The 11,966-nt window shown below is 39.7% G+C and overlaps 1 protein-coding gene across 2 annotated transcripts in view; it reads right to left on the bottom strand.

The window, feature by feature from the left end:
• Window positions 1–341: 341 nt before the first annotated feature.
• The window catches only part of NR3C1 (nuclear receptor subfamily 3 group C member 1), a 166,624-nt gene continuing 154,999 nt past the window's right edge, over window positions 342–11,966 (bottom strand). For both annotated transcript variants that reach the window (XM_032769191.2, XM_032769190.2), the window contains exons 7-9: window positions 6,976–7,106; window positions 3,074–3,231; window positions 342–2,427 (exon numbers count right to left, since the gene is read on the bottom strand). In XM_032769191.2, coding sequence (XP_032625082.1) covers window positions 2,275–2,427; window positions 3,074–3,231; window positions 6,976–7,106 — 442 coding nt within the window. In that variant the 3' untranslated portion in view covers window positions 342–2,274. The remainder of the gene's footprint in view (window positions 2,428–3,073; window positions 3,232–6,975; window positions 7,107–11,966) is intronic.

The following is an 11,966-nucleotide window of genomic DNA, read 5'->3' as shown; positions in this document are numbered from 1 at the left end:
CCCTATGCTCTATATTTACATATTGCTGGTACCTGTATGCATATTATTGCCAAATTTTTCAAACTGTTTTTGCTATGCCACGTGAGGCTGTATATGAAATTAACCCCATAAGTTCATACATCTTTTCGGTTTAACATTTTTTGCAGTAGGGGTCAAGTAAACCTACAAAGTCTGAAGATTTACTATTGGAATGTGAAGGGTAACCAACCATGGGTTCCAAGTTCCAAGATGCGGTTCTATACAGTGATCTAATGAATGTAAATTTCAGCCCTAGGAACAACCCACTCAGCATGGGTTTCTTCCTTTAAAAAAAAAAAAAAGTACCTCTTTGGATACCTAACACCTATGCTAACAGTATTAATACTTCCAGAAAAAACACAATTTGTATGGGTTACCATTCAGCATATTTGTGACCCCTACAAAAACTATAATCATGTGTCATGATAAAGCAATCTGTCATCTAAAAATCACTTATTATACACTATACAAGCCATTTAACAATCATTCAATAAATTGCTTTTAAAGCTGCAGTATCCCTTCCCTTCTTTGCTTAGATTAGTGAATATACCAATTACATATATTTGAAACTATAACTAAATATAAAAATATATTAGAGATTTCATATTTTATCAATTAGACCCCCCCCATTTTCTATTACACAAATAATTGGGCCACTTTGAATAAAAATCTAATTTCAGGGTGGCTTAGTGAGTATTTAAATTATGTTTATACAGAAAGTTGTTAAGGTGCACACAGAAAGGGCTACTACAGCTTCTAAACTATTTAAAACATCATTATCAATGGTGACAAGAAGAAGTTCACAATACATATGGTAATTTTATGGCACACTAGTAATTTGACATGAGGGGATGCAGCCTTACAAAGACAGAAGTTTGACGTACAATTCTAAACTACAAAATCAGTAGCGGAACCTTCCTGCTCTTCAGGAAAAGAAAATGAACCAATCAGTGACAGATGAAAGTGTGAAAATAGGTGACTAACCACTCTCATGTCTGAGGTTTGTATACCCAGCAAGTTACAATGTGTCAGTACGTTTGGTCTGTTTCACTGTCTGCTTAAAGGTAAAAGTCTAATTGAAGAAAACCCTTCAAGAACAAATACAATATTAAAAAAAATTGAGGCATAATTACAAGTCTGTCTCATAAGCCAATAATTTTTTTCCATATCAACTTGTATGATGAGACATTTATGTGTATGAAAAATGTGAATTTCTCCATACACACAAGCTATACATATTTTTATGAAAGTTTCCTGATGGGCTGTCAGGACTGATCTTGACACTGATGCAGCCCAAGACTACTGCACATATGGCTGTTGTACTATATGCAAAAATCAGCTTTGTTTTTTGTATAAAATAACCTGCTCATTTATATCCAATTAGGACTGGGCTAATTTTCTATGATCTGTATATCCAACAGATTTTCACATATACCAAAAGTGTGTGTTTCATTCATGTCTACTTGGACTAGATTTGAGCATACTTTCCCCTCCAACCTAAAAAAACCGCCAAAACAGAAAAAGTCAAGCCAAATTGTTATGGTCATCTTGACAATTAAAGCAACCAGGTTAGAAAAGCCAACCCATTTTCACATGAATATGCTCAAGGATTAAGGGCTAGAGGTCATTTAGGAAAGCTACAAGCTGTCCCACCTTAAAAAATAGTTGTACAATAGGCATCTTGAAGTATTACAAAAAATTATGTAAGAAAAAAATGAGCAAGCCTAGTTCACGGTATATAAAGTTAAAGCGAATTGCTAAAACCAGACAATAATAGCTATAAAAGGCACAACTTCCCTTTTCTGATATACACTTGTAAACTTTCTTCAGGTTACATGCATAAATCAAAATGCTATCTTAACTATACAAAAAACCCAAACCATTTTACTGGAAAAAAACCCCAGAAAATGTTATCCAGCCAGCTGCAGAAATTACTAGCAGAATGCTCGTAAGTCAGCCTCAGATCTTGACACCAGTAGTTTTGGAGCAGCCGTGGATGTTGCACTAGGGAGAGAACTCCAATTCCTAGCACATAAGGGTTAGTTACCTTTCCTTTCCTCTCCTCGCCCATTCTAATCATCCAATGTGAGCAATCTGCTGCTTCTGTAGCTTAAGTCTTGGCCCTCTGTAAACCACATGTAGTGCATAATTACAAAAGAAACACCGTTGCAAGACAAAATTAACAAGTCTGATAGTTTGTACAAAAAAAGCTATAGTTTGACTTTTTCTTAAGGCAATCTTTTTGTATTAAGGCAGTCACTTTTGATGAAATAAGAGTTTCTTGATATTTCCATTTGAATATTTTGGTATCTGATTGCTGATGATTTCTGCCAACATCTCTGGGAACTCAATACTCATGGATTTATCCAAAAACGTTTGGAAGCAAAAGCTTAGAAGATTTTCAACCACCTACAATTGATAAAGAGAAGATTTAGTCTCATGCTAATGCACAGAGAAAAAACACTGCTTTGGTATTGTATTTCTTCATTGTTATTAATATTTTGCTATAATAGAGGTCTCATATATACCACTCTAAAATGGAGATAAACACAAAATACTTGAAAACTTAGCTAAAACATTCATATTTAAAGGTTGTAATGTTATATTGACTAGTGTGTCATTCTGTAATGACATACATAAAATGATAGGATAAAAACACTATTAAGAGATTTTAAAAGATTTTGTGTTACTCTATTTTAAAAGACAATCAACTTTAAATCTAGTCAGTTTCAAAATACGAGTTAAAAGGTGTTTCAAGTACTATACTACACTAGTCCCTGAGACTGACTGTCAAAATTCTGCATCAAGTAAATAAACTAAAAAACAGCAGCAAAATTCTCTAATAATTTTCTATTAATCTTCTTAGGAGTTGCATATAAAAAGACAAAAAAATACACTTCTGATTTTTTCTTTTAAGCTGACAGTGTCCCTTAATAACAAAATATTTTCTCTTAACCATTCTATCTGGTCTGATAAGTTCAGGTTCTAAGGGCACACTACTTTTCCACAAACTTATCTATACAGAACACGTAGAGTGCACATTTTAAAAACTTACATCATGCATGGAGTCCAAAAGTTTAGTCAGTTGATAAAATCTCTGCCAGTTCTGGCTCGAGTTCCCCTCTCTCTTCACTATGGCTTTCCCCAGCTCTTTGATGTATGTCATACGAATCTCATCAAACAGAGCCTGACTCTTCAGGCCTTCCTTGGGAACTGAAACATTGAAATTAACCTTTGAGATGTTACAGATGTCAGCTGGTTCTACTATACATGTGGTCATAAAAGTGCTCTTTTCACATTAATTCCATGAAAAAATGGCAAAGGGAATACAATCTGGGACTTATATTTTAATATGTATCTGGGCCTAAGCAGGAGTTGTCCTGCAATTGCACTTCCCGACATCTCTGGGCCATTTGAGGTACAGATCTGGGCACCTAAACTGAGGGTAGGGAACCTCTCCCTTCTGTGCTCTGAAAGCTTCTTCCTCGGTGGGCTCAGAAAGCCTGGATGAGGCAGCTGCTCGATTAGAATACAGAGGAGATAAGAACTGGATGGGAGGGGGAGAGTAGATTAGAGAGAAAGAGCCTGAGAGCGAATTACGGAGCTGGTGGAGGGAAGACTTGGGCTGACAGGGCAATGAGACTGGAAATAGGAGGGAGGAAACAGGGCCGGTGCAACCATTTAGACAAACTAGGCGGCTGCAACTAGTGGTTGGGGGCACCTAAAAGCCCACTCAGGCAAGGAGGTGGAGGTGAGCTGGGGCACGGGGAGGGCCGCCCGCAGTAACGGAGGGGGGAAGGGGGACCCACACAGGAGAACCGCTCCCCACCCCAGATCACCTCCACTCTGCCTCCTCCGCGGAGCACACAGCCCCCGCTCTAAGTCTCCTCCAATCAGCGCCGCAAGCCTGGGAGGGGAGGAGAACTAGAGCGACGCCAGCGTGCTCAGCGAAGGAGGCGGAGCCGAGGTGAGCTGGAGCAGGCTCCCCAGGTGGGGTGAGCTCCTGCAAGGGGGCTCCTAAGGTGGGGTTAGCTTCCGCGGGGGTGGGAGTTTTTCTCCGCAGACAGAGTTAGCTACCGCGGAGGGGAGTGCCTCCCTGGGCAGGGTTAGCTGCAGAGTGGGGTAGCTGCTGTGGAGAGGCTCCCTGGGCAAGGGGGGGTGGCAGGCTCCACGGGTTTGGGGGCTGGGTTGGCTGATGCGGGGGGAGGGCGGGGTTAGCTGGGTGGTGGTGGGGGTGGTACAAGGTGGAAGTTTCGCCTAGGGTGCGAAACTTCCTTGTACAGGCCCTGGGAGGGAAGAAGGGGCAGAAGAGACTGGGGAAGGAATGGTAGATGTGAAGGGGGGGAGGGGACAGGAACCAGTATGGGGAGTTTGGGACTGGTATCCAGTGGGGTGTTGGAAAGGCGGTGGGGACAGGAGGGGAGACCGATCAGATGGGGAGGCAGTGTGTTTGTGACAGGAGAACTGAGACTGGCTGGGCAGAGCCTGGGATAAGCAGGGCAGACATCTTTGAAACACTCTTACAAAATATCTCATCCCCCTCTAGTGATGGACCACACAGAGGATGACAACCTACTACTGCTATCAGTTACTCCATAAGTTCATGTGGCAGATATCTGCATGGTGAATCTAAAATGTCCCAACCTGCTTATGACCCACGTATGTCAATATGATGCCATATGATGGAATACGGTTTTTCCAGTTTTTTTTTTAAAAACCTAAGAAATTTTACACTCTCCCCCCCCCTCCACTGGTAAAAGAGATTTATTATGACTACAAAATCAAGCACTCAGAAGGTAGGAAATGCTAGAGGTAAGGTTGTCTCTGGAAGCTTCATTTTGCCTGCTTGCGGAAACACATCATGATATAGTCTTTAATTATATGAACACACACTATTTTTTCCACACAAACATTCTCTCATTCAGTGCAGTCTGGACCCACTCCATGGACAATCAGGGCTGTGTAGTGAAGAAAATTGTTGACTTTAGGGCCCCTGCTTCACGTGTTTGCAGAAGTTAGAAGATGTAAAATGAATGAGACAGGAACTGCAGGAAAAGAAAGGATGGTCTCACAGTAAAGGTAGCCGAATGCTGCCCTGGGGAATTGGATTCTATCCCTCCTTCTACCATAGAATCCCAATGTGATGCTAGGCATGTCACTTAAATCAATCTCTTCACAGGTGGTCACTAACTGGTGATCATTTCTGGGTACCTGACTTGAAACTCTGTGGTCTGATTTACAGAAGTGCTTATCATGTGCAACTGAAGTCAATGGGAGCTGTGTCTTGAACATACAAAGTGCTATGTTACAAACCCTCAAAATCAGTTATAGGTGTCTCAAAGAGGATACTTTTGACCTTAATCCTCTCTGTACCACATCTGTAAATTGGGGCTAATGCGCCCCTCATCTCCCAGGTGTTCTGTGAAAATAAATTCATTATTCTTTTTGAAACACTCAGATACTGTAGTCATGAGTGCCAGAGAAAACCCCATGAAGAAGTTAATAATTCTGTCTTCAGAGCAGGGTTTGAATAGTGTGGAGCAAATAAGGCACAGGGCCACACACAGAACAAAGAGAACAACAAAACACTGAAATAGTGGCACATTACGTGAGTGCTGTACCATTCTGTGCACTGAATGAGGAAGAGTCCTGAAGGAAAATGAAAGACGATCGTAATGCATAAGCTCAAGGGAGCCAAATTATGGTTGCACAGTGCACTTTAATACTGTCATCTCCTAGCTTCTGAGTGCTTTGTAACCTTACGATTCTTTTAACAGTTTTTTGTGTTTTATTATACAGAGGGAACACGCAGTTATATGTACTACTATTTAAAACATATTATAGCAGCATCCATGAACCCCAGTAAGATATGAGCCCCATTCTATAAGGTGCTGCACAGCCACATATGAAGGCATCATCTCTGTTCCTTACGCACGAGAATACAAATCTGCAGTCAAAGTTGTAAAGTTTATGAAATGTGAATAACTTACCATCAATATCATATGTAAGTAAAACAAAAAACATGAGCCCAAATTACTCTCTAGCATATATTCACCTGCAGCAAGTGAGATCTTTGTCTCAGTCTGAACCAATGTTGCTTTGTGGGTTACTGTACATGGGATAAGAGATAGTACTGTTGCCTTCTCCCAACAAAGTACTGTTGCCTTTTCTCAGAGGCCAAAAATTCTCAAATGAAAGTTCTTTTGGCAATGTTACCCTAAGACTCATTTTGAAAAGTGAAAAATCAATGAGACTTGGATGCTTCTGAAAATTTACCTTTGGCCTGGGGTTTGAAGCAGATTTTTTATTTTGTATAGAATAGCAGCATATGTATCGCCTATAGGACGGTGTCTAGAGAATTGAGAAATGACTTGGTGTACATCCCCAAAGATTTGTGCTGTATATCCAAAACATTCAAGGAATTTAAAGAGAGCTGTCAGATGGCCGTCTCATAACTTCAGTTTCAAAGGCCCACAATACACATAGAAGTGTGGAGCTGAGAGACTATGAATGCTTCCTTTCAAAGGAACCTTAGTCCCAGTTTTTGGGCTTGGAAGGCTAAGGCTGCACTGGGGTCCTATGCCAGGACACTGAGGGAAACTACTGATGGAATAGCTTGGAATTTTGCACACTGAAGATTCTTGCTTTGTGATCTTGGAACAAACTTGCATGCTGGATGTACAATAGTTTGAACATATAGGTTGCAATATCTTACCATTGAATAGGATCAATTTAATAATATATCCAGTTACAATATTCAGAAGCAGTTTCCTTCAATAGCACCATCCAGTCATGCTGGAAGAGTAACATTTTTGCATAGTGCTCAGTAAGAAGCTCAAACTTTGAGCTTTAACTTTGTGTGAGATACTTGCCATACCATCAACCTAATACACACATACAATCTCATGATATTTGTAAGATTCATTCTTCACACCGATTTTGTAACTGGCCACTTACTTGTAGAGAGAAGCAGCAAGGTTTTCATGCAGAGATATTCTTCATATGACACTTGAAGTCGTGATAGCTCATTGGCAACCATAAGCATATGTTTGCATTGGTCATACATACAAGGCAAATTCATTCTCTGCCTGAAAAATAACAGAATAAAAATTAATTAAGTAAAATGTTTAGCTCTCCATATCTTCATCCCAGGGGTAAAAAAAAACAAGAAAAAAAAACATTCCTATTGTATGCACCAAAGTTTCAACTGGAGAATCTTCACTTTCAATGACTGGTGAATTCGTTTGGGACTACTGTTCTGCTAACTGGATCTACAGAGAGGTTTGAAAGTGAAGGGGGAATAAAGTATTAAAATCCCACTTTGTATGTCGATAGACACACCCAGTTTCACAACAGCATCTTATTTAAGCCAGGCCATGCATTCGGTAACCTAGCAGTCCTACTGGTCGCCAAAAGACAACTTTTGAGATTTCACTACCATCTTGAGATAAACAGATTTTCAGATTCAGTAGCTTTGTGACAGGTTTCTCTTCCCAAGACCGGCATCCTACACATTTAACAGTGTGATCCATTGGCTACAGTGAAATGAAATGACACACTAAGCTGGGATTTTCAAATGGGTCCAAGGGAGCGAGGTGTCCATATCCTACTGAATTTAATTGGACATTTTGCTCCTTTAGGCTCCCAGGCCAAACTACCAATGTGTTCGTCACTAATGACACCATTAAGTCTTTTTAGAACAACCTCCCCTGTTATAGCTCAGTCTTCAAAGCCACTTTATTACTAGTCTTGCATCCTGTGATGTTCTCAAAGAGGTGCCAAATCTAGCAGATAAATTTTAATACATACAGTTATAATCAGGTTTCTAAACATGGTTTAGACAGTGAAGATGAAAAAGCACCATGCAGGAATCAGTTTGGCTGAAATACTATGTTTATGCATTTATCTTCTCACTCATTCATTACGTCTAATGAAATCTGCATCAGGATGGGAAATCTCCTTCTTAATAATCCTGTAGTTTAGTTTCCCACCTGGCAATTACAATTCATTGCTGTGAATATGGCTTTAACAGGATTACAATTTCAGGAAGGGAACAAGAAACAGGACCACATCAACTCTGAAAGTGGGTGGGAGGGAGAGGCATAGAGGCTGCATTCACGCAAATTGTTAGCGGAAAAAAAAGGGTAGGAGATGATGAACAGAAAAATGATAGTACACAAGGTGAATTGTTTCAAATAGGGTGATCTAATTTTTCAATGAAGTGTTATCAGGTTTTTTTTTTAAAAAAGAATAAATGTAGTCTTCCTTAACACAGATCTTACTCTGTTACTTTTCAATTGATAATCCAAAAGCTTCAAATCCCAATATAACATAACCTTATTCCTGAGGGAATTCTGTGCCATGTGTAAGCATAGAATTAATGTGTTGTCCCCCCCACTCAGATTCTCCCCCTGCACAATAACTGATTCTGACAGGGAGGCAAAAGAAAGCCATGAGAGATGTCACACTGCAATTACACTTTTTGCCCACCAGGAGCTGATGGGAAAATCAAAAGAGAGGGCAGCTGGCTGACGGCCCAGAGCAGCCAGCCACAGAGAGGGCCAGGTGAGGAGGCATGGGATATGGGGGGATGGACAGACTGGGGTTCAGAAGAGCTAGTAGAGGGGACAGACTGGGGCAGGGGCACAGAAGCTAGTGAGGTGAGAAAATCAAGCCAGGGTTGAATGGGAGTAGGGGTGCAGGGCCATATAGGGACAGAGGTGCAGGGACCCATGGAGACATGGGCAGCTATGCTTGTCTGAGTAGGGGTGCAACCACATGGGGACAGGAGCATTTGTGCCTGGTCGAATGGGAGAGGCTAAGGGTCAGCCAGGGTCTGCATGGGGGAGGCTCCTCATTTCCATAACAATCCCCAACCAAAAACCTGTTCTATATTTCTCCCACCCACACTCAACAACTCTCCAGATTCACTCCCAGACTCCTTCCCAGCAATTACTATCCTCTCCCCCAAGCTTTTGCACTGCTTCTGAGGGGTGCAGGAAATACGTGTCTGCATTATAGTTTAAATGAATTATTACTTCAAGTTCTGTAGTAATATGCCTAGTAAGGACTCTATTTGTCAAAAAACATTTCCAGAATGTTTTTTGTTATCTGTATTGTAACAGAAATACTTGCTGACAGGTATCTTGGAGCGATTGTATTGTGTTATTTTGACAAATAAAATATGCAGAATTTTGCAAACTTTAAAATATTGTATGCAGAATTTTTTATTTTTGGTGCAGAATTCCCCCAGAAGTAAAACTAGGATTTGCGTATGAAATTTTCCCAATTTTTTTCAAAGCTGGGATCATTTTTCAGGTCTCCTTCCACTACTCAATGCAAGGGAAATATGCATTATACACTCACAAAAATGTTCAGCCAAGGAAGTATCATTTAAAAAAAAACTAATTGAAACCAGGAAGGCACATGCTTCTTTCACAAGGACACAATAAAAAAAATACAGAAAGAATATGAACTGAGATGGGAAGTTTAAGAAATTGGTGACTGCACAGCAAGAAACATGGACCATTTAAAGACTGTTATAAACAAATCTGAATAAAATTCTGGAAAACCCTATTTACAAATACATGTTGCAGTACCATTTTTTGAACTATATTAAGACTACTATTTGTGTCATTTTTCTATATCTATCCCTAGAAACTAAAGCCTAATGCCAAAGTTGAACAATCAAACAGCAGCTGAAAGAAGACACAGTAATCTTGCAAGGCATCGGGTCATATGAGGCTGGGAATAAACATTAAGAGACCTACCTTTTCTCTGGGATCTTGACATAAATCTACACTAAGTCTGCTAATTTTCCGCTGTCTCCTTTGGGCATCAAAGTGTTTTAAACTGAGTAATTGTAACACATTTTGTGACAAGGCTCAGCAATTTTCCTCTTGTAAAATATTTCCATTTCTGGGCAGAAGGTTAAAATAAATATAATGAAACAGGCTAGTCTTATTAATTTTTATCTATTATAAATACATCCATCAGTAAATATCTGGGTGCCTGTACAAAGCCAAACACAAATGTTAATATTACCAAAGCTACATAAAATGCACTCTCTACAAAAGAGAGCAGAGTATAAACACACCCTACCTTCTTTCAGACAAGGTTAAGTAAACAGATGAGCTTTGCACTGTGTCCTGAAGGGCAACAGACAGGCTATGTCAGAACAACGGGAAAGCTAATTCAGTGGATGGTTCTCAATGCTAGGAAACAGTCTGGGAGCAGGTCCCAGACATTCCACTCTGAGATCTCCTGGCAGGAGAGCGTCAGATGATCTCAGCTGCCACAATGATGCACAGGGAGGAAGGAAAGGGACACAAGGATTATGTACAAATGATGGAGCAGAGAACCAACCAAGAGGCAGGGCTCCTGGGTTCTTTTCCACTGCTATTCCTTACATATGGCCACACATCAGGAAAGTAATTTAATGGGTTTGTGAATTGGTTTATCCACATATAAAATGGGTATAATACTTAATGACAGTACCTAACGTGGCCTAGTCTTTGGACAGTGCATGAAAAGCAATGAATACTCAAAAGTGCAAAGGATTTATTATTGCGTAGGACACACAGTAAATGCAGAGGTCTGAGTGGGCACATACAGATATACCCTTCATTTCAGAATAGCAATATAGTAATACAGATAGTGCTTATCGGGGTGACTGGCAACTACAGAGTAGTTGCATTGCAATTATAGCGTAATTAAACAGTGGTTTTCCTTTCCAGTATGTAATTACTGCCTGCTCTTATAAGTGGAGCATTAACTAGATGACTGCATTACTTATTATTCCTCTAGTGGGGTTCTTGTTTTGATAGTGATTTTAAAACGGATATGAATTAGGTCACTTTATTGCAGGGGTAGGCAACCCATGGCATGGGTGCCAAAGGCGGCACGCAAGCTGATTTTCAATAGCACTCACACTGCCTAGGTCCTGGCCACAGGTCCAGGGGGCTCTGCATTTTAATTTAATTTTAAATGAAGCTTCTTAAACATTTTAAAAATCTTATTTACTTTACATACAACAATAGTTTAGTTACATATTATAGACTTATAGAAAGAGACCTTCTAAAAACACTCAAATGTATTACTGGCACGCGAAACCTTAAATTAGAACGAATAAATGAAGACTCGGCACACCGCTAGTGAAAAGGTGTTGACCCCTGCCTTTATTGTTTCTTATGAATCAATTATGTCTCATTTCTCTTGATCAGCTACCTTGCAAGGAAACAAACTGGGGAGTTATTTAACAATCAAGTACCTCAGTGTTTAGTCATCTGACAACCTCATGCCACTGGTATTGTAAAGAGACACACTATGTATTTTTTCAAACATAAAATAATGGTCCAGTCTCCAAAAGCAAGAACTGGATACTAACTGCTGAGTTAGTGCTAATATCAGTCATACACTGCCACTAGAAAATCCCAACTCTCGCTGTGTAAACTCTTACTCAAAACGCGCTATCATTTATGCCTACTTTATTTTACAATGCCAGTAAAAAAAAAAACAAAAAAACCAGCTATACTGCATCTGGATGCCCATATCTTCCATGTACAGAAAAAGGACATATGGTTTTATTAGACAGATTATGTTGTTACTTAGATTATAATGTTCTGTTTTAAAGACTGCCTTCTTTGAACTGATCTTAATAAAAATATATAGGATTTTGGAGTAAATTTTACACAGAATATGCAATGCTAGTTAAACATCTATGTAATTTACAGTTAAAGGGCACATGAGGTTTGCGTGGGACACAAGAGGGAGTTAAAAGCATGTGATTTTCAACATTCAATAAATGTTAAATCTATTAAATCTAAGAAAGAATAAAATCAGTGAACAAGGTGCTGACACCGAACAACAGGCTATACTGATTCAAGAGTCTGACGTACTAACAAATATTTTTAAAAGAAATTGTTCTGGGAATAAGAAAACTTGCCTTT

The sequence above is a fragment of the Chelonoidis abingdonii genome, chromosome 7 (genome assembly GCF_003597395.2).
Source record: "Chelonoidis abingdonii isolate Lonesome George chromosome 7, CheloAbing_2.0, whole genome shotgun sequence".
Classification (NCBI taxonomy): Eukaryota; Metazoa; Chordata; order Testudines; family Testudinidae; genus Chelonoidis; species Chelonoidis abingdonii.
The sequence above is the reverse complement of the archived record's forward strand: the minus strand, read 5'-3'. Positions and strand labels throughout refer to the sequence as shown.